The sequence below is a fragment of the Penicillium angulare genome, assembly GCF_028827245.1.
Source record: "Penicillium angulare strain IBT 27051 chromosome Unknown utg000004l_segment0_segment0, whole genome shotgun sequence".
Taxonomy (NCBI): Eukaryota; Fungi; Ascomycota; class Eurotiomycetes; order Eurotiales; family Aspergillaceae; genus Penicillium; species Penicillium angulare.
Window position 1 is genome coordinate 7117953 of NW_026623163.1, and position 22005 is coordinate 7139957.

A 22005-nucleotide genomic window follows, 5' to 3' on the forward strand; every position below is an offset into this window, starting at 1 on the left:
GGTAGTAATACCATCCAAGAAAATAATGCGCAAAAAGGCCGGGCTGAATCCATCCACATGATACAGAAACCACCCACTGTGTGATTGATGCAGAGCGGTACAAGGACTTGAGTAACAAAGTACCTCCCGAGGCTGGGATCGTGATTCGTGATAGTGATAGCGGGTCCGAGCTGTACCCATGCTTACTCCCTCTATACACCAATGAATGTTGATCCCAAAAGACTGGAATCTCAGAAACCAAGGCCATAGTTATTATGACAGCCTCAAAAGGAAAATATCAAAATGAATTCCAAATTCTTTTTGATTTTAAAAATCGCGTTGCGTACTCCGTACTCACGAACAGCAAGATTCGTCCAACCGAGCGATCTTCCCCTCTCAGCGATCTTCCCCCCACGAGCAGCATGCATGGACCATCACAAAATCCAACAAACACTCGTTTTTGGTTTGCGACTTCACACCCAACAACTTTGGGAACGCCCCACCCAAGCGTTTCGCCGTTCCTCCAGCAAGGCCCAGTTTCCCGTGTGCTGCTGTGATGCGGATGGACTCCTGCAGATCCACTAACCTATCACACCGACTAGCGTGTGACGACCAGCAGCCTATCCCCGGTCCTGCACCTCTCATTGGTGCGACGGCCTTCACATCCTACTCCTGCTGGCGCTTTGCCGCCGTCAAGCATTGGCCAGATGCACCTCTTGGAAACATTTCCAGGATGCTCGTACCTCAGCGCTTGCGCTGATTCGTGCCCCTCTCTGCATGCGAGCGATGGGTAAGAGAGAATGTCGGCGGCCCGGGGGGTTGCGAGCTCATATCTAACGCCCATCTTCCTGATCGTCCTGAACTTTGTGTGTTTCTGATTTCTTGTCAACCTCTGGAAGCTTTCCTTTCCCTCTCCCTCTCGGCCTTGGCTGTTTTACATGCAAAGGACTTGATTTCACAGCCAGCCGGTCTGGCCGTATCTCATTGTGCTCCCATTGACATCCTCTTGTTTCGCTTCTTTCCCTCTTCTAGACGAGACTTTGTCTTGTTCTTTTCGCGGCGCTTAGAAGATTGTTGTTGATCTTGCGAGTAAACATCACCGTCACCATGCACAAACAGGAGCTTCAGTTCAAGATCGAAGCGATCAAGGACTTTGAGTTGTTTCGAGGATGGTTCATGCCTAGGAAATGGCGGGACCGTAAGCTCATGTTCTACACCATGGCAGCTGAGATTCCTTTCTGCATTACCGTCCTGACCTTGACCGGTATTGCCTCTCACAACACATATACCTCATTGCTATGGGCGGACGGCTATAAGAACGGCTTCAACAGTTCGCCCGATGAATCGCTCTACGCTGCTGCCAACTACCGGCCCTACAAGGCGCCTCTGGTCTGGTCTTCTTTGTATGTGACCCCCCTCGCCCTACTATATGGACAACTTCTAACTGTTTACCAGCCTAACCGACTTCAATCTGGTTATTGGTGTCCTGAGTGTCTTCTTCCTGCTTGTCAAAATCCCTGTTCATTCCTTGCACTTGCTATTCCCACCTATTGCAGCCGCTATCAATGGCGGCTCTGTGGTCATCTATGCATTCGCAGCCCGGTATCAAGCTGGTCCTGATATGTCAGATCCAACACACCCTCAACCCGGCCCACCGTGGTACATCACCAAGAGCTGCAGTGTCGCCGCTTCGAAGAGCAATATTGGATTCTGTATGCAAGCAAAGTCTCTCTTTGCAGTGTGTTGCATCCTCACGTAAGCAGTCTACCCTGTTGAAATCCTCACTGTCATCGAAACGAAAGTCTAACCATCCTTGTGTAGTCTGATTTACACTTTTGAGTTTTTTGTCAGCCTCCGTTCCTGCTTCATCACCCACGCCGAGCGTGACGAGATCCTCGAGGCCCGCGAAGACAGACGTGTGGAGAGAGAATTTGAGGAGGAGGTTCTCAAGTCCCCCTTCTACGCCACAACACCCGGACTTGTCCCTCGTACTCCCGGTTTCCCACCTTTCGTGGCTCAACCCGCTGGCACTGGTGGTGTCGGCGGTGTATACCCATTCACACCACGTCACCTCGCTTTCAATCGTATTGGTAGCGAAGCCTCTGACCTTCCACTGCGAAGCAAGGAAGTGCAATCCTCCCCCACTGCATCATCGGCGAATGTGTCTCCAGATGGATCCCAGACGCAAATGTACTTCCCACCTCCACCTAAGAAAGCATCAAAATGAGTTATCGCTCATTCGATCTGCCTCTGATCTTGTGTTTTGATCACGTTAATGCCCGTTCGTCATGTTGTTTTGTGATACCAGATACCATCCTTTGCATGTTTATACCTCTTACTTTCCTTCATTGCCTGCTTAAAGCATGGCACTCAACACGGTTCATTGTGGACTTGGGACCAAAGCATCAAAATATACCAAGTACATATCATTTCTGGCGTTTTGAATATGGTGTTACCATTTTTTGGTTCTGTCATTTGCTCTATCTGGCAGTTGTCTAATTGAAGAAGGGACTAGCCTAAATAACACAAACGAATGAAAGAAATTTTTTTTTTTTTCAAGTCGCTTCAGAATCCTTCCAAGGTTGTATTGTAGGGTCAGCCAATGCCAGTGTGTACGAACGCCTGTTCTGAACCCGAGAACAAATAAATAACACCATAATACAATATACACATCCATGTACACTAGAATTTGAGTACAGAAACACTAAAACATGCATTGGGTCATTACTTCATCAGTCATGCTGAATTACGCATGTAGATAATTCAAATCAAGCAGAAATCACAAGAACCCGCCGTAACATAAGCTGGACGACAAAGGGTATCTCGACGCAGATTGCGTCAACCGAGGAGCGAGGAAAAAATGGCAATAAAAAGCTACCTCCAAGCCCTTGAATATTCAAGGTCTTCAGTGTGTGATAATAATGTGATGAAAAATTATGTGGACGCTTGACGCTTTTTCTCCTTCTTCGACCAACGCACTGAGGGGTATTCATTAGATATGGGTGACATACGGACAGGGATAATAGCATGAAACTTACAACCACAGGCGTTGCATAAGGTCTTGGGTCCATTAGGCCCTTTCCGCCATTCAGGAGAATCTCCTGTTCCACAGTCACTGCAAGAATGTTGGCCCTTGAGCCTCTTGCGTCGGTCGCCTTCTTGCACAGTCCGGGCTTGATCAGCTGCGGTGGTAATATCGATACTACATTGTATTAATTTACCACCGCGATTACCAGTACTTAGACCCTGGGATCGTTCGCCATCGGCATAGTTCAGGCCTGTCATCACTTCAATTCCGTCAACATGTGACATATGACCCATGGCAGGTGGTCTTTCTGAGAAGTAATCCAGGTCTTGGCTAGCGTCAGAATCATCTGAACATGGAGCCGCAGTTTCGCTCGAGTCCTGATCGCTTAAGACAGCATGCCCGAGGGAACTATCTGCGAATTGCCTATCACCATCCATGGTTCCATACGGACCCCGCGAGATTCCTTCTTCTTCTTCCTCCTCTTCTTGCTTAAGTTTCGCGATGTGCTGTACTAGACGCGCATTCTCGATTTTATGTTCAAGGAAGGAGTCGAGGAGTAACGAGTTTTTCGAGGGGTGTGGCCGACAAACGAGGAAGAATCCTAGACAACGCTCTTGGGGAGACACATTTCCAGCGCGCGGCACATTGTCGCGACCGATATGCGGATGGCCGTAGATCTCGACGAGGCAATATGTATTATTGGTTTTCTGGAGTCGGGCGTGCGAGCGGAATGGTCGATTGCCAATGACTGATTCGTTCATATCGCGGACGAAGACAGCCTTATCGTCTTCATGTATAAGCTCTGTGATAGTATTCCCCTCCAGCTGCTTCGAGCCCCGGCCTGTGATTTGCTTCGAGGAAGGCGATGCATAGGCAACTTTACCGTCGGCATCTAATAGCAATAACATGTCCTTCATTTCCTCCAATACCCGTTCTGTCCAGCCTGGGTCGACCTGTCCGCCATCGTAGGCTCCCTGCTGCGCTGCTTGCAGCCCGTAGTGCCCATATGGACCAGTCATGGTCCGGATGTCACTTTGGTATCCTTGATTCCCTTGACTAGAAACGGAGTGGCGTGGATCGGGGTGGTTCAGATTCATGTATGACGATTGTTGGCCAAGAGCCATTACGATGTGACTGAGACCGACGGAGGAGAGGGGTCGGTCGGTCAAGAATGTCGAAATCACTGGAAGGCGGTTGGCGAAAGTACTCAATGGGTGTATCCGTGCTCAGGGTTCCAGACGGGCGGGCCAGAGCATTCCCCGCAAAGCCAATAATAACTGCGTTATGAATATGAGCGAGACGAAATCATTTCCGGTGGTTTGGTATCATGCATAAGAAGTGTATGTATTCAACTGAGGCCCACTAGGAAGAATTCGAAACTTGTCCGTTTTGCTTGCCACACTCAGAGAAAAGCCAAATCATGTCCACAGGGGAGAGGAAATAGATAGACGGACGCTGATCGCTGTGGGGCCTATGGCTTATTAACGCGCGATACACCTCACGTGATTTCGTGTCGCTCTGGGCGCGAGCAAAAAGTGGAGAAAGTCGATGCATCACAAAGCCCGTTGCAATCTGACCACTTGGACATTACAAGCGAACAGTCTGTGGGTGTCGACAGTCGTTGCTTGCCAGCTGAGGAGGATCTAGAAGCTCTCATACTGGGATCCGTGTCCAAAAATGTGAGTCTCCAGCGGTCCTTTTGCTTTCCCGATGAGCTTCTAGCGGTCACTAATGATTGCCCAGGTGTAAGCCTATTGCGATTGATGAATTTGGCCGTAACATTGTGAAATTCATCTGATGATTTATATGACTCTGCACAGCGAAGATCGACAAACTCTCAATTTTGGGGTATGTTTCTTGGATGTTGCCTGCTACAAACCACCCCACATGCATGCTAACCAGCTTGCTTGATTCTAGAGTGCGATCCTTCGATAACACGCGGAGCGAGACAATTCAATTTCATGCTCCACTGACTTTGATTGTTGGATACAATGGCTCGGGGAAAACGGTACGCATTTCGAGAATAAGCGACCAGTCATTCATCGTGGCGCAAAAACTAATCTACCTAAGACGATTATCGAATGCTTGAAATACGCAACCACCGGCGATCTTCCTCCGAACAGCAAAGGCGGCGCTTTTATCCACGACCCGAAACTATGCGGCGAAAAGGAGGTCTTGGCCCAGGTGAAGCTTTCCTTCAAGGGAACTTCTGGGGCCAAGATGGTGGCTACACGAAGTCTACAACTTACGGTCAAGAAGACAACAAGGCAACAAAAGACACTGGAAGGACATCTGATGATGATGAAAAATGGCGAACGAACTGCAATCTCGTCACGAGTGGCTGAACTCGACCAGATCATGCCTCAGTATCTGGGGGTCTCCAAGGCAGTCTTAGACTCGGTCATTTTCTGCCACCAGGATGAAAGTCTTTGGCCAATGAGTGAACCGTCCGTCCTCAAGAAGAAGTTCGACGAAATATTTGAAGCTATGAAATACACCAAAGCCATTGACAATATCAAGGCCCTCCGCAAAAAGCAAAATGAAGAGCTCGGTAAATTCAAGATTATGGAGCAACATGCCAAGGAGGACAAAGATAAGGCCGACCGCGCAGAGAAACGATCAGTCAAGCTCCAAGACGAAATTGAGGAATTACGCGACGAGACCCAGAAGATGTCTAAAGAGATGCGCCGAGTTGCTGATCTTGCTGATAAGGCATGGAAGGAGTCAGAAGGCTATGCGCAGGTACTCGGTGCCCTCGAGGGCAAGCGAATTGAAGCAAAGAGTGTGCAGACTACTATCGACAATCTTAAGCGGCATCTCGTGGAGCTAGACGACTCAGATGAGTGGTTAGAGTCGAATCTGGAGCAATTCGAGACAAATCAAATCGAATATCAGCAGCAGGAAGAAGCACAAAAGGAAAACTACATGGTTCTCAAGGAGCGTATCGATGAAACTCGGCATCGACTGGGCTTAAAACAGGCCGAAAATGGAAAGCATGAAAATGATAAGGCCAATTTCGAGCGACAAATTCAAAGACGCCAGGCCATGATCAGCGAGGTTGCCCGTAGCAATAACATCCGTGGTGTCGACGAGAAGATGGATCAACTAGAAATTGACACTTTCATGCAGAAAGTCAGACGTTTTCTCCGTGAACAAAATCAGGCATTAGATCGAGTTAAGCGAGAAGCCCAGAGAGAACTTCGCGAGGTCCAAGACACTCTCAACGATATTGGACAACGCAAGTCTGCTCTGCAGGAGAGCAAGAATGCCGCTAAAAGACAAATCGCGAACAACGAACGCGAGGCAGCAACTTACCAAGGAAAGCTCAATGAAATTGAGGTTGATGAAGGTGTTCAAGCGGCCCTGGAGGCTAAGATTGAAGATATCAAGTCCAGCCTTGACCATGCAAAAGAGCGTACCAAGACCGCATCGTGGGACCAAGAAATACAAGATCGCAATACACAGATACACCATTTTGAGGACGAGAACTCAACACTGAACGCGGAGTTGATCGAATCTACCAAGAAGGCGGGGGATCTGGCGAGGTTAGATCATCTTAAAAAGGAAGCGAAGGACAGAGAGCGTAGCCTGCAAACAATGAAGGCTGCTCACGGGGAACGGCTGTCAAAAATCGTTGGATCAGACTGGGAGCCTCAAACGTTGGAGCGGGAATTCCAGCGCTCCGTTGACAAGGAATCCAAGCAAGCATCTGATGCGGAGCGAGATCGCGATGGCGTCAGCAGAGAGTTGGAGCATGTTGAATTCAAGCTGAAAGATGCGAAGAAGACTCTTAAGCAAAGACAAAAAGAGCTAGATGACTGTGAAAAAGAGATTCGCGAAGCCATCGATGCCGACCCTTCTGAGTACCCCGAGACACTCAAACAACGACAAGTGAGTTATGATTTTGCACGCAAAGATGCCGATCAATATGCCGGCATGGGCGAGTATCTCAGCAAGTGTGTTGAGGCAGCAAAGGCCGCCAAGGTATGCCGAACATGTCAGCGAGGCTTCAAAAATGACGCTGAGCTTCAGACGTTCACCAAAAAGCTAGAGGCATTGGTCAGAAAGGCCGGCTTGGACGCAGAAGACGACGCGGTCAAAGGTTTTGAAGAAGACCTTCAAACAACTCGCGCTGCTGGTGTATTCTACGATACCTGGGTTCGTCTCTCTGAAACCGACATACCGGAGCTGGAAAAGGAGGAGCAGGGCTTTGAGGCACAGCGCGATCAACTCTTAGACAGACTTGAAGCTCATGACCGAACCGTGAGCGACAGGCAAGAGGTTAAGAGAGACGTGGACACTCTAAGCAAGACGGTCAATACGATCGTGAGATACGATGCCGACCTCAAAACTATTACTTCGCAAATCCAAGAGCTTTCTGAGAAACAAGAAGATGCCTCTGCAGATCGTACTCTTCAAGATATTCAAGATGACATCTCGGCAAATAATGAAAAGGCACGCGAGTTGAAAAAAACTCTCGGCAGACTCACGACTGAGAGAGATCAAACCCGCAGCGAGATCAATAAGCTGGAGCTTCAACTTAGAGATGTCAAAAGCAATCTGGACAACGCCAAATTCCAGCTAGAGAAGAAGGCCGACTTGCTTGTTCGCATGGAGGAGTACAAGAAACTCAATGCCCAACAACGAGAAGCAATCGAGAAAGCAGATCAAGACATTGAAGACTTGACCCCCGAGTTGCTTCAGGCTCAAGCCCGCTATGACGATATCAGTCAGCGGGCTGAATCTCGTGAACGGGACTTGCAGCAGGATATCACCCGCCTCTCAGAGAGTATTCATCAGCTTGACCTGGCCAATGAAGATATCAATTCGTACAATGAACGAGGTGGGCCAGACCTACTTGAGCAAAGTAAACGAGAGCTATCTGAATTAGAGTCTGAGATCGGTAAACTCGAATCTGAACAAGGCGAAATCACCAGAGCAATTAACAAAATTTCTGCTCAGCTGAAGGACAGTGAAAACACTAAGCGGCAGTACTCAGATAACTTGACCTATCGCCAAGCCAACCGATCCTTGGAGAGCGTTCTACAAGAAGTAGAGCAACTGGAAGAGCAAAACGCCGATGTTGATCGCAGTCGCTTCAAACAAGAGTCAGAGCGTTGGACTCGTGAGCACAATGCCTTGGCCGCCAAACAAGCCAGCAAGATGGGCGAAATGAAATCTAAAGATGACCAGTTGATGCAACTCTTGAATGACTGGAACACAGACTACAAGGATGCAGCATCAAAGTACAAGGAATCACATATCAAGGTCGAAACAACCAAAGCGGCGGTTGATGATTTGGCACGGTACGGCGGTGCTCTAGATAAAGCCATCATGCAGTACCACGGTCTGAAGATGGAAGAGATCAATGCCATAGTCAGCGAACTGTGGCAAAAAACATACCGTGGAACAGATGTCGACTCAATCCTCATTCGATCCGACAATGAGAACGCTAAGGGTAATCGGTCATACAATTACCGAGTTTGCATGGTTAAACAGGGCGCGGAGATGGATATGCGAGGCCGTTGCAGTGCTGGTCAAAAGGTGCTGGCCAGTATCATCATTCGTCTTGCGCTCGCGGAGTGTTTTGGTGTCAACTGCGGCTTAATTGCTCTCGATGAACCAACAACCAATCTGGACCGTGATAACATTCGCTCTCTTGCCGAATCGCTACATGATATTATCAAAGCTCGGCAACAGCAAGCCAATTTCCAGTTAATAGTCATCACTCACGACGAGGAATTCCTCCGTTCCATGCAGTGTGGAGACTTCAGTGACTATTATTACCGCGTGTCCCGTAATGAGAGACAAAAGTCTATCATTGAAAGACAGTCCATCGCTGAGGTATGTTGACCGGCCCTAAAATCCCATGTATCAGTCCAGCAAGTTTGCTAATCTTAGTGTAGGTCATGTAATCTTGATCATACACATCTCCTCCCCTTTTCCACTTTCACCAATGTATACTTACAGTTATGACTCCCTTCCAAACTTTCTTCCACTCATGTTACATACCAGCATACCCATATTTAGGCGTTGGTGACTCGCTATCTGAATGAATTTATCCACGGAAATGATATAATTTACCTTGTCCACCTTTTCAGAGTGCTATAGGATTAATTGAACATATCTACCCAAACAACTGATTATAAATGGTCTAGCCGGTGATTTTTTAATTGTGTCTTATGTTTATGGGAGATAATTCGCTGAAATATGACATGTGTCGGAAGTAAACCCATATACATAAGACACGAACCCTCTAATCATTGACCAGCATGTCCATCTCCATCTCAGCAGCCTCCTCATCCAACAGCGGCACGAACCGAAAGTCAACAAAGCATACAGGACCTGTCGGCCTAATACCAGCTCCAACAGGCCGCCCAGTTGCGTTGTTGTCTTTATCTTCCAGCTCGATCATGAATTGTAAGCTCAGCACGCCTTGCCGATCTCCACGAATACTAACCTTATTCGCAACGGCCATAGCTCGAGCGGCTTTACTGATCAACGCAAATCGATAGCTCTGATTGATCCGCTCGCCCATTGACGAAGGTGGGGTGACAAGGAAGGTTTCCGTAACTGTTGGGGCGAGCTTCGCTCTTGTGCTGCGAGCCCGAGAGGACCCATCATCCGCCTGTACCTTATGTGTCTTGGAAGCCTGGGTACTGGCGTCTCCGTCGTTGTTCTGCTGATCCACGGAGAACTCGACCGTAGATTCGCTGAAGGGACCACCGGCACCAGAGAGCGCGAAATACGGCTCTCGCTTGGCAGATGCTGAAATCTTAAGAATGGTTGGCGTTGATGAGTTAAGCTCTGAGATGGCGTTGTGCAGCCAGGCAGAGCGCATGATGATCTTCATGATAATTGAGTTACGTTGGAGTGGAATGTCGGATTCGTCGTCTTCAGCCTCGTAAGTAACGAGTTCGCAGGTCGTTTTTACACCTGCTTCATCGATAGCTATACTGAGCGGTGCACCATGCGCGGCATATTGGATAGTACAGGAACGATCCATTAGCAATGCTGGCGCAGAGAATGCGCTTGATGCAGGATTGGTTTGCGGGAGGTTGGTGTTGCGAACGCCATTTGGTTCCGTAAGCTCATTGATGCCGAAGATTTTGAGGGTTTCCAGCAAAGCAGAAAGCGACACAACAAATTGTGGGTAGACCAGTTCATCCGAATTTTCATCATTGGGCGCCTCTGTTTCTTGATTGACTGGGTCTGGTGTGGTATTCAATGTGTAGCTGGTGAAGAGTGCTCTATCCAAAAAAGCCAGACCCTGAATGACACGGCCTTCTTCAGCGGAAAATCGTAGGCCTTCGGGTGTGATCTGAACGGTGGCTTTAGAGGCAAAGCTGATGCAGGATAGAAGGGTGTAAAGGTGATGGGCGTTGTTGGAGACACAGGTAAAAAGGGGCTCCATTTTGGGAAGACGCCTACTCCGGGCGGTATTTTCTTGGGAGATGAAGCAGGAACAGAATTGGTTGAAGATATAATGGTAACTTGGGAGCTTAAAGCTTCTAGCAGTACAGGTCCCGTGCGATGATTCCCTGCTTAGCGTACATAGAGGAGATAATGGGTATCACTTTAAACATAAACTCCAGCAGCGCAAATCGTAAAGACGGCTCCAAAACTATTGCAAAAGTTATATTTAGCATGCGTTGAAAAGATGTCGTATGCTCATTAGGTACTCACCCAAGTGCTAGCGAGGCCGGAATGCCCAAGGTGAAGATGCTTGCGAGCGACCGATCTGTAGCAATTGTAAGGAAAATTGATTCAAATTAAAGTTGTTTCGATATGCATACTGAGTCCGAAAAGTCCTGTGGTAATGACAGCTGTAATAAGACAGTCAGTAAGTTGCGTTCAGCAGCCCGCAAGAGCTATGCGTACCAATAACCAGGAGGCTGAAGCCAATCGTGAATTGGCTATCCTTTGAGACAATTGGTTCAAATGGGGTTGCAGAGGCTGCCTCCCAGACTTGGTTCAGCGACATGAGGGTGGTAGGATATTGGTATGTAGGTTGTAGGGTTGTTGACAACAAGACAACTGATAAACCCCGTATAGATGATGCGCGGCCTTTGGGTGATCTGGCCGATCGACCTCGGATGAATTAAATTCCGACCCGACCCCAGTCCGCCTCATACATTACTTTGGACACCTCCAAGACCTCGGGACGCGCGCAATCTATCTAGCTTCCCGCATCGTTAAACATGGCTGTCGTTTCTCCAAAGAGTGAGTGTCCTCAGCGATAGATTTGCCTCTCTGTTTCATACTAACAATTGCCAGGCTCAAAAAGGAAGGCCTCAGAGGAAGCAGCTTCTCCGGACTCCCAGCAACAAGCCAGCAAGAAAGCGCGCACTGATTCGCCGAAAGAGGTTCGAACATTGGCTCTTTTTACTCATATTTGACATTTTTTAACATATTGCTTTAATAGGAAGATGGGCCAGCACTGAAACCACCTCTGCGCATTGTACCCTTCCCCGAGAAAGTGAGTTGACCTCACCCCCCACCATACAATACCGCCCGGAACGCGCAATGGCTAACCTTGCATAGCCTGCCGTCCTCGAAGAGCGCCGAGGAGACATTGAGTTCCGAGTTGTCAACAATGATGGATCGCACGATAGCTTCATCGTCCTGACAGGTCTGAAGTGTATCTTTCAGAAACAGCTCCCTAAGATGCCAAAGGACTATATCGCTCGACTAGTGTATGATCGTTCGCATTTGTCGATTGCAATAGTCAAGCACCCCTTGGAAGTCGTGGGGTATGTATGACATGTTTTACATACAGAAGCATGCACTGACCGCTTGGACAGAGGAATCACGTATCGTCCCTTTAACAGTCGCACTTTTGCGGAGATCGTTTTCTGTGCCATTTCTTCGGACCAGCAGGTGAAGGGATATGGTGCGCATTTGATGTCTCATCTTAAGGTAAGTCTTCGGGATTTTGGTCTCCGCGCTCTTAATCCACGGGTTTCGCCTCGACTTCTAACCCACTATGTAGGATTATGTTAAGGCTACTTCCCCAATTATGCACTTCCTCACCTATGCGGACAACTACGCCATCGGTTATTTCAAAAAGCAAGGTTTTACCAAGGAAATTACGCTCGATAGATCAATCTGGATGGGCTATATCAAGGATTACGAGGGTGGTACTATCATGCAGTGCACGATGCTTCCAAAGATCCGATATCTTGAGATGGGACGAATGCTACTGAAGCAGAAGGAAGCAGTACAAGCTAATATTCGGGGTTTTAGCCGGTCGCATATCATCCACCCACCGCCTAAGGAATGGAAGAATGGTGTTCATGAGATTGACCCTTTGAGTATACCGGTTATCAAAGATTCCGGGTGGTCTCCTGATATGGACGAGCTAGCCCGTCAACCTCGCCATGGACCGAACTATAATCAGCTGCTGCATCTATTGAATGATATGCAGAACCATAGTGCCGCTTGGCCATTTACACAGCCGGTCAACCGAGACGAGGTGCCTGACTATTATGAGGTAATCCTCGAGCCTATGGATCTGTCTACCATGGAAGAAAAGCATGAGAAGGACATGTACCCAACTCCGCAGGACTTCATCAAGGATGCATCCTTGATTTACGATAATTGTCGCAGGTATAACAACGAGAGCACCTCGTATGCCAAGAATGCAACCAAACTCGAGCGTTTTATGTACCAACAGATTCGGAACATCCCCGAGTGGTCAGTAAGTAATAATTTGCACGCCAAATGCACCCATCTCCTCGAAATATGAACACTTGCTAATCTCAACCTGTAGCATCTGGCTGATGGACACTGAGGTCCTTTTGTTCTCCTATCATTTTGTTTCTTTTCCTGCACTGGCGAGGGTGTTTTATCATGGAACGGCGTTTTCTCGGCAATTCGATTTACCAATACCCTGTGGATAACTGTATTTAAAATGGCGGGTTTGAGTCGAAAATACTTGATGCTTTATTAGAATTGTTTCAATTAAAGAACTTGTAGTCTGTATAAAGTTTGTCTGGGCAATAGATCTCAACAGTTAAACCAATTCAAAGCCACTCCCACGTCACTCTTTCAGTTCGCTTATTTCGTAACTGCGCCAAATTTGTGTTCGACCCAAACGAGTCATTTTATGTCTCCTGAAATTAAGATCGCAGGTATGATGCAATGAGGATTGAGCATGGAGGTGACAGGTGGGGCCGGGTCGGAACAACCTATTAATGCGTTGTTGTTTCAGGCACGGCAAGCAGAAAGAAGAAGATGGCTGGATCATATCCTAAAGCTTCAACCCTTGCGGTGAAGAACCCCTCGTTCGTTTCAATTTCACTTCATGGGCTGTTCGCGTTTTAAATCCTCTTAAACCTTTGGCTTGTTGTCTAAGCCGCGTGTTTACCCCCTTTTTCAAATAATTTCTACGGTCCCAAGGGATTTGCTCCTATTCCCGCACGTCGTATTACGTGTTCTACCAACCGTCCACCCAATTCTTTCCACCTCGCCGTTCTTAGCATCTTTGGTGTTTACGTTTTCTAGTAATCCTGCCGGGCTGTTTTTAATCTTCTTTCGCTGTTTACTAGGGGTGCCTGGAGTCGATCGGCCCTTCGCAACTTGACAACACTCGTTACCCCTTTTGGGCCAATCTCGAAAGCCCCTCGGTGCTGGAATTTTCACCCTCAATTTTTTTCATACAGAAACATTCAATCATGACTTCCACATGGGATAATCACTCCGATTCGGAGTCGAGGAATCGACTCCCTACTCTCTTTGAAGTCCTCAGCCGCCGCACTTTGGCCCCTGTCGATCTCTTCTCGTTCTACATTTACATGCGCGACCAACAACGTTCCGTGGATTACCTTGATTTCTGGTAGGTGTTTGCTCTGGATCATGAACAGACCAATTGTCTTGTTGACATTAAATTTTCATATAGGCTCGATGTCTCTCAACATATGTCCCTTTGCCGCCATTATGTCCGTGAACTTCGACGATCCGTTCTTGTCGCAACCCCGGACATGGAACGAGCGGACAGCAAACGATCCTCTGCCATGTTAGACAATTTGGAGAACTTGGGTGATATTCCGCTCGTGGAGGCTGGCCCTTCACGTCTACCTGTCAATGAGAAGGACCGGGATGCCGACCACCGCCTCTCTGCTTTCCTGCGATCTGAAGGTCATACATCCTCCCACTCACCGCAGAACAGTATTGGATCTGAATCAGTATATCAAACTCGCACTGAATCCCCAGACCAACAACCACGTCGCAGTTCCGGCACCCACAATGGTGGCGATTCCAACTCGCCTGGTCACACTGTGGCCCGCAATGATATCCGTGCCAGCGCTGAGAAGATCTTGTACACATACCTGCTCCCAGGTTCTGAGCGTGAGATCGTGCTGCCTGAGCCGATGGTCTCAACTATTATTAATCTAATTGAGGATGATGGCCGTGACGATCCAGAGGTATTCGACCCTGCCAAGGACTACGTTTTCCAGGCTATGGAGCGCGATGCATTCCCAGGTTTCTTGCAGGCCAAGGCTCTGGGTAACCTTGTTCCTCTGAGCATCATCCTGCGCCTGGCCTTTGCGCTGATTAGCTTTGGTGGTGGCTTCTGGGGTGCTTTCTACGTTGTTCTACGTAACAAGCCTCGCCATATCCGTTGCTGGGTAAGGACAAATCGAATCCTGTTATGTTTCATTCAAAAAACTAATTGTGATATAGGTCATTCTTCCTTTCGCCGTTGCAGCTTATTTCATCGTTTCCTACCATTACAAGATCGACCCTTTCATGGCATTTATCGGCTACAGCGAATACACATTCATGAACTGGGCGCCTATCCGAGAGCCCTATGTGCGAAAATTGTTGACAAAACGTGCTTTTGTCACTACAGCCATTGCTTTCTTGACCGTCATTTCCTTGAGTGTTCTATTCATCTTTGTGCCTGGAACCATGCTGTGAACCAGCTCCTCGATAACAAATGTTGAATTGCCTCCCAACTTTCGCCAATTGTACAGGTTAATTCTCGGTGTTGCAGTTGCTTACGAGAAGTCTACAATTGTATGACTTATCAAGGGTGTTTTGATCCTGGCGTCTGGATTGTCTTGTTCCGGTCCGCTTCTGCGAAGCATAATTTTTTCCTTCTTCCCTTTCCTGTCTCCCTGTCTCGACAAAAAAACATATTATGTCCCCGGGTTTCAAGAAGCCCTGGATATCCAGGCGCTTTTGCTTTTTCGTCTTCTCGACCCTCCACCCGCCTCTGCCGCTCATCCCACTTTTCCTTGTTCTGTCCATATTTGTCATTACTTTACCTCGACATCCTTCTACCAATACCCCTTTCTGACATCTTTTTTTCAAACATTTGTATCTATGTTTTCAACGAGTCGTTGCCCTTGAGGGAATTTAACGAATGCAATCTACTTGATAAATCAATTAAAAAGTTCGCTCTAAAGATATATGCCTAAAGTAGAAATACCTCCAGGTCTATACCATGAAGCTCTAAAGCGAGCATTATCATATTCGTAAAAAAGAGAACCGACATGAACAGGTCGTGAGCGTCCGGGCTTTCCCCACGGAACAAGAGCACGCTAGATGCTAGAAGCTAGGCAGAAGAGCAATCTATATCTAATCTATCTCAACGGTCAATCTCTGCGCCCACCAAGCACCCTTTTAGTCCGGCTCCCATTCCCCCGCCCCGACCCAGCACCCTCATCAATATCCATTCCATCCCCCGCATCAAAGAATCCATCATCCTGTTCAATATCATCTGCCTCCCTCTTATTCCCCCCAAACAGTCCCCGCGGTCCACGCCGTATCCCAAGGGGCCCACGCCTAGCAACTGGAGCCGCATTACCCACACCACCCCCAGTCCCCGGAGCTCCAGCGTCCTGCTTCCGCGCCTTAACCCTCACATCATACATCTCCTTATATTCTGTTTCCTTAATTCCTCGTATGGCCGCATTAGCCTTCACCGCTTCGATCTCCGCTTCAAGGTCCCGAGCAACTTCCCCGCATCGCGCTTCCCACTCCGTTAGTTGAGTAATCATTTTTCCAAGCGACTGCGGCTGAACATCCCGCAGTGGTGCGACGGATGTCACATTCACCGTTGGAGGATTTGACGATGGCGATAAGCGCGCACCAAGCAATGAGCTGTAGATAGCGGATGTGACGAGTGATTCAAGGTCGCCGATATCCGGAAGTGAGAGAGCAGATTGAAGCGCAGAGTACGTGAGTGGTTTTATAGTTGTTGCGAGGGAAAGAAGAGAAAGGAGACGAAGTTTTTGCGCTTGTTCTGAGCTTAGTTTTGGGAGGTTGGGTGTTGCTATATATGTTTCGTTGTTAGCCTTGATGTTTTTCGCGCTGGAGCTGGAGCTGGAGCTGGAGCTGGATGAGGCTGAAAACCATTACATTACGTACCTTGGTAGTCTTGCCATGTGCCCCAGGCAAAGATCTCGAGCAGCTTTAGGTATCCTTGATACTCTGGTGGGATGTCGGGTGATTGTAACGATTGTATGGTGGGTGTCTCGAGCAGCTCGGCGAAGACGTAGGTGTGCGGGTGGGAGGTGGCGTTTGTGATTATGTTTGCGACGAATCGGGGAGATGTGGCACTGTTGGAGTTGGCAATATGGATGAATGGCTGTAGAGCCTCTATGGCTCGTGTGTGTGTTTGATTCATGTTGGTGGTGGAGGGAGTGGTGAGAGATGGAAGTCTTTGGGATTTGGAACTTGATGTGGTGTAGGAGAGGGGAGCTCGGGTAGATCCACTGGGGAAGGACTGGGCGGTGATGGGCCTTGGTTGTCTACGGCCGCGGACAGTAGGCCTATTAATGTATAGAGAAGCCCAGTCAATACCTCAACGGCATGCACAGTGTGAAGATGGCAATATTTGAAATATAGTAGATCGATTGCAAACTGTTCTATGCGTATTGATATCATGAGTTGCTCACATTTAATATTTTTAATGAATATTGAGATATCAAGATCAATAATGACTTCGACCTTAGGTTCCAGCACACTAGTGCATTTGTAACATCTCACGGAATCCTTGAAAGAAACACAGAATATACCAGTCATATCCCAATGTATATTCTAGAATCTGAGCCCTCTCTAGAACCCTGGGGTCAGACTTATCCTTGCAAACCCTCTCCACCTTCGCGAGGGCCTGCCAGTGGTGGACATACTAGTATATGCGTCGTGGAACATGTCAGCTAGTCGCAATGATGCATCTCACCCCCCTTGATACTCCAAACTATAAATCCTGATGACAGGTCAGTCACTAAGAACTGTGGAAACCTTGGAACAGCCGAGTGATGTCTGTGCACCTATTATCTATCTGATCCAGTTTCAAATCTAGAGCCAAAGAGCCACAGAGCCACAAGGCTTGGCCACTAGTCAACCTTGGAAAGTGGATCAAGCGGTTAAACCTTTCGATATTCACTAGTCTCCATGGGGGATGGGATTGCGAGGAACAATATCTTTCTTCGTGAAATTCCCATGGATAATCCTTGAGAATAGTTCGTAAAAAGATGATCTCAGATCAATTCTGGGATGCACTGGGTCACACTACGACGCCCTATATCACCAACTCAACTTGTCCCTGCTATAGCCCACTTTTTCCACGCCCTGAAACGCATCAGCTCTGACGAGGTTTCAGGCTGTGTCGGACCATATTTTGACACTTGGAACCACTTGAATTTTTTCAATTTCTTTTCAATGACAATGTATTTGACTTAATAATGGACGTCTGAAATACTTTCAGACGAATAGAAATACTTTCAGACGAATAAGGTAAACGCGGCACAGTCGGCATAACCTGACGAGACAAGAATTGAATGCCAGGCTAAACATGAATTCTTCAGAGCGGATCACCCCCTCCCGTGAGTAATCGTAGTCACCTCCACTTTCCCCTTCTTCATACCTTGGCTTGGCCCTGGATTCTATATAATTTCAAGTTTCCCAGCGACGTGGCCTTTTAAAGAAACTGGATGACTCGTGTTTGTTGTTGCTTGTTGGGAATATGGTCTGATCGGCAACACTATCGATCCGAAACCATCCGTCTTGTTTAATCTCTTATCGATCTACCTCTTCCTCCCGTCGCGAAGCGCGCATCCCGGCGACGAAGCCTAAAGACGAAAGAAAAAGAAAAAGAAAAAAAGAAACCACCCACGTTGATCGCCCTAATGCAATAATCCGATATCCTCTATACCCTACGATTTTCCTAGCCTGTGGCCATGTCTGCAGAGTCTCTTGGTGCGGGCGACGCAGCCCCCACCATGGCCACGACAACCGTCAAAGTAGACGGCATGACCTGCGGATCCTGTACAGCAGCCGTCGCGGGCGCGTTTGAAGGTGTCAGGGGAGCGAGTGAGGTCTCGGTGAGCTTGATGATGGGTCGGGCGGCAGTACAACATGATCCGACAATACTGTCGCCGTCAAAGGTTGCAGAGATGATTGAAGACTGCGGTTTCGATGCGGCCGTATTGTCGACCGACAAACACACGAAGGGCGCCCCCTCCAATGGCTTCGATACGCCAACAACAAACTCTTCGGTAACAACACTTGCGATTGAAGGCATGACTTGCGGTGCATGTACCTCTGCGGTGGAGGGTGGGCTGAATGGAGTGACTGGAATTGAGTCTGTCAATGTGTCGCTGCTGTCCGAACGTGCTGTGGTGGAACATGAGGCGAATGTTATATCGGCGGAGCAGATTGCTGAACTCATTGAGGATCGTGGTTTTGGAGCTCGGGTATTGGGAACTAAGGCCTCCACAAGCGACGGTGATGGATCTACGCTGGCTGATATGGTCCAAGACAGGAGAGGACACATGGTTACGACTGTTGCGATTGAAGGAATGACCTGTGGTGCTTGTACATCAAGTGTTGAAAATGCCTTTACCAATTTGGATGGTCTGGTTCAGTTCAACATTAGTCTGCTGGCTGAACGCGCAGTGATCGTACACGATTCGTCGATCCTCACTTCTAAAGCTATTACCACAATGATTGAGGATGCTGGGTTCGATGCGTTGATCGTATCGTCCGAAGCGCAGGAACCGCTTTCCAGAAAAACTCAACAAATCCATCTTAGTCTTCATGGCCTACGTGATGCCGCATCCGCTTCTGCTCTCGAAGAAAATCTATTATCACGCCCCGGAATCAAGTTTGCATCTATAAACCTAGCGACAAATCAACTTACCCTTGCCTTCGACACATCCATCATTGGTATTCGATCTGTGTTCGAAGTGATTGAGACTGCTGGATATAATGCCCTGATGACAGACTCGGATGACACCAATGCACAGCTTGAATCCTTATCCAAAACTAAAGAGATCCAGGAGTGGCGACGTGCCTTCATTATATCCGTCTCATTCGCAGTCCCCGTGTTCTTTATTAACATGTTATTGCCTATGTACTTGCGTCCACTCGACATTGGGCGCTTCCAATTATGCCCCGGCCTTTATCTTGGAGACTTGATTTGCCTCTCTCTGACCATTCCAGTACAGTTTGGTATCGGTCGACGTTTCTATATCACTAGTTTCAAATCCCTCAGGCATCGTTCTCCGACCATGGATGTCCTTGTTATGCTTGGCACATCTGCTGCCTTCTTTTATAGTTGTTTCACCATGACCATGGCCATTGCTAGCGATCATCATAGGCGACCGAGTACTGTTTTTGATACCAGTACTATGCTCATCACATTTATCACCCTTGGAAGATGGCTGGAGAATCGCGCAAAGGGACAGACATCCGCAGCGCTATCCCGCCTCATGTCATTGGCCCCATCTATGGCCACGATTTACGAAGACCCCATTGCTGCAGAGAAAGTGGCTGATGGCTGGACCACCCAAACCTCCGAGTCTTCATTGGCAGAAGATTCATCAATAAATCAAAAACTCATTCCAACCGAACTCATCCAAGTCGGTGATATCGTCATCCTTCACCCGGGTGACAAGGTGTCTGCGGATGGAATCATCATTCGCGGCGAGAGCTATGTGGATGAAAGTATGATCACTGGAGAGGCTTTGCCGATTCACAAAAAGAAAAGCAGCCACGTAATCGCAGGTACCGTCAATGGCACAAGCGCGATCGATTTTAAAGTTACCCGCGCCGGCAAGGATACTCAATTGAGCCAGATTGTAAAGCTGGTCCAAGATGCACAGACGAGCCGAGCCCCTATACAGCGCATGGCTGACATTGTGGCTGGCTATTTTGTTCCAACAATTATCTGCCTTGGTATGATTACCTTTTTTGGCTGGATGTTTCTCAGCCATATTCTGTCTCACCCACCTAAGGTTTTCATGTCTGAAGAAGCGGGCGGTAAGGTTATGGTCTGTCTGAAGCTTTGTATTTCTGTCATTGTATTTGCATGTCCCTGTGCTTTGGGTCTTAGCACCCCGACCGCTGTGATGGTTGGAACTGGTGTTGGCGCAGAGCATGGAATCTTGGTTAAAGGCGGTGCTGTTCTCGAGGGTGCTACCAGAGTCAATCATGTCGTGTTCGATAAGACGGGTACGTTGACTACTGGCCGGATGAGTGTCGCGCAGGCCAAGATTGAACCTCATTGGACCGCAAATGAGTGGCGGCGCCAATTATGGTGGCTGATCGTTGGTCTTGCTGAGATGGGTAGTGAGCACCCAATTGGTAAAGCCATCTTCGGCGAAGCCAAGGCCGAGTCGGGTCACCATGGAGGAGATGGCCTTCCAGGAAGCATCGGAGATTTCGACGCATGTATAGGCAAGGGTATTTCTGCATTTGTTGAACCCACCTCTAGCGCTGAGCGCATCAGGTACCAAGTTCTTCTGGGCAACATAGATTTCCTCCGTTCAAAAGATATCTCAATACCTTCTTCGGTTAGTGCCGAGTCATCGGACGCTGAAGCGGAAGCGCAAGCAGAGGCAGGAGGCAGCTTGGAGTCACTGGAACCCAGACCTATGGATACCGCGGCGGGCTACACTAGGATATATGTCTCTATTGACAAGCAATACGCTGGTAGCATCTCCCTTCGAGATAGCGTCAAATCTACTGCCGTTGCGACGGTGGCTGCTTTGCACCGCATGGGTATTGCAACTTCGATGGTTACTGGTGATACACTATCCACAGCGACCTCTATCGCGACAGCTGTCGGTATTCCCACAGCTTCCGTTTATGCCTCTGCTTCCCCATCGGACAAGCGTGAGATTATCACAGAACTCCAAATGCGAGGAGAGCGAGTCGCAATGGTCGGCGATGGCATCAATGACTCCCCCGCACTAGCAACTGCCTCTGTCGGTATCGCTCTCGCCTCCGGCACAGATGTAGCCATGGAAGCAGCAGACATCGTTCTCATGCGCCCGGATGACCTGCTCACTGTGCCAGCTAGTCTCTCACTATCCCGCACTGTCTTCACGCGGATCAAGCTGAATCTCATATGGGCCTGTCTTTACAATGTGATCGGCCTCCCCTTCGCCATGGGCATATTCCTACCCTTCACAGGCTTCATGCTTCCTCCTATGGCCGCCGGTGCAGCCATGGCTGCTTCTAGCGTCTCAGTCGTTGTGAGCAGTTTACTCCTAAAGCTCTGGCGCCGTCCTTCCTGGATGAATATCGATCGTCTGGAGAAGGAAGCTGGCTTAGGTCTTCTCTCTGGCGGTCCCCGTGGCAAACACGCGCGCAGCACTAGCTGGTGGGCACCTGCCACTATCCTTTCGTCTGATGGTCCACGCTCACCCCGGCGTTACGTTGTCCATTTTTTCGCTGCATTGTGGTCTGTGATCATTGGTAAGCAGTCGAGTGCTCGAGGAGATGAGGGCTACGTACCGCTTCAAAATGTTGAGCCTGTATGAATGACATTACTGGCATGATTTGTTTTTTTGTTTTGTTTTTTTCTATCTTTTCAATGGTGTCGAATCATGTTTTGGATTTCGAATTGTTGATACATCATGGGCGCATTGTGGGATAGTTTTATGTGTTCGATACCTCTCATGTAAAGCTTGCATTTAAATCAGATTTCGGATTATTGGCATTCAAATTCAATTTTGACATTTTACCATTTCATTTTTTTT

The 22005-nt window shown here is 48.3% G+C and overlaps 9 protein-coding genes across 9 annotated transcripts; 5 read left to right on the forward strand and 4 right to left on the reverse strand.

The window, feature by feature from the left end:
- Window positions 1–1086: 1086 nt before the first annotated feature.
- N7478_006553 (uncharacterized protein) lies at window positions 1087–2206 on the forward strand (the record flags this gene model as incomplete). Its single annotated transcript, XM_056922767.1, has 3 exons — window positions 1087–1382; window positions 1435–1734; window positions 1801–2206. The coding sequence occupies 3 exons, from the start codon at window positions 1087–1089 to the stop codon at window positions 2204–2206; spliced, it is 1002 nt and encodes a 333-aa protein (XP_056780804.1).
- A 707-nt stretch (window positions 2207–2913) lies between these two features.
- Window positions 2914–4131, reverse strand: N7478_006554 (GATA transcription factor LreB; the record flags this gene model as incomplete). The annotated part of the gene is made up of 1 exon (XM_056922768.1): window positions 2914–4131. One exon carries the CDS (start codon window positions 4129–4131, stop codon window positions 2914–2916), a length of 1218 nt encoding a protein of 405 aa, XP_056780805.1.
- Window positions 4132–4738: 607 nt separating this feature from the next.
- On the forward strand, window positions 4739–8922 carry N7478_006555 (MRX complex DNA-binding subunit; the record flags this gene model as incomplete). Its single annotated transcript, XM_056922769.1, has 4 exons — window positions 4739–4752; window positions 4925–5015; window positions 5078–8851; window positions 8914–8922. 4 exons carry the CDS (start codon window positions 4739–4741, stop codon window positions 8920–8922), a joined length of 3888 nt encoding a protein of 1295 aa, XP_056780806.1.
- Window positions 8923–9263: 341 nt separating this feature from the next.
- N7478_006556 (putative DNA repair protein Rad1) lies at window positions 9264–10421 on the reverse strand (the record flags this gene model as incomplete). Its single annotated transcript, XM_056922770.1, has 1 exon — window positions 9264–10421. One exon carries the CDS (start codon window positions 10419–10421, stop codon window positions 9264–9266), a length of 1158 nt encoding a protein of 385 aa, XP_056780807.1.
- Window positions 10422–10585: 164 nt separating this feature from the next.
- On the reverse strand, window positions 10586–10991 carry N7478_006557 (OST5 family protein; the record flags this gene model as incomplete). The annotated part of the gene is made up of 4 exons (XM_056922771.1): window positions 10586–10631; window positions 10694–10748; window positions 10804–10833; window positions 10889–10991. 4 exons carry the CDS (start codon window positions 10989–10991, stop codon window positions 10586–10588), a joined length of 234 nt encoding a protein of 77 aa, XP_056780808.1.
- A 217-nt stretch (window positions 10992–11208) lies between these two features.
- On the forward strand, window positions 11209–12800 carry gcnE (histone acetyltransferase GCN5; the record flags this gene model as incomplete). Its single annotated transcript, XM_056922772.1, has 7 exons — window positions 11209–11230; window positions 11285–11373; window positions 11433–11486; window positions 11552–11760; window positions 11812–11926; window positions 12000–12707; window positions 12780–12800. 7 exons carry the CDS (start codon window positions 11209–11211, stop codon window positions 12798–12800), a joined length of 1218 nt encoding a protein of 405 aa, XP_056780809.1.
- Window positions 12801–13683: 883 nt separating this feature from the next.
- On the forward strand, window positions 13684–14929 carry rgsB (uncharacterized protein; the record flags this gene model as incomplete). The annotated part of the gene is made up of 3 exons (XM_056922773.1): window positions 13684–13844; window positions 13908–14637; window positions 14693–14929. 3 exons carry the CDS (start codon window positions 13684–13686, stop codon window positions 14927–14929), a joined length of 1128 nt encoding a protein of 375 aa, XP_056780810.1.
- Window positions 14930–15609: 680 nt separating this feature from the next.
- On the reverse strand, window positions 15610–16643 carry N7478_006560 (uncharacterized protein; the record flags this gene model as incomplete). Its single annotated transcript, XM_056922774.1, has 2 exons — window positions 15610–16361; window positions 16385–16643. The coding sequence occupies 2 exons, from the start codon at window positions 16641–16643 to the stop codon at window positions 15610–15612; spliced, it is 1011 nt and encodes a 336-aa protein (XP_056780811.1).
- Window positions 16644–18198: 1555 nt separating this feature from the next.
- Window positions 18199–21786, forward strand: ctpA (Cu(2+)-transporting P-type ATPase CCC2; the record flags this gene model as incomplete). Its single annotated transcript, XM_056922775.1, has 1 exon — window positions 18199–21786. One exon carries the CDS (start codon window positions 18199–18201, stop codon window positions 21784–21786), a length of 3588 nt encoding a protein of 1195 aa, XP_056780812.1.
- Window positions 21787–22005: the final 219 nt, after the last annotated feature.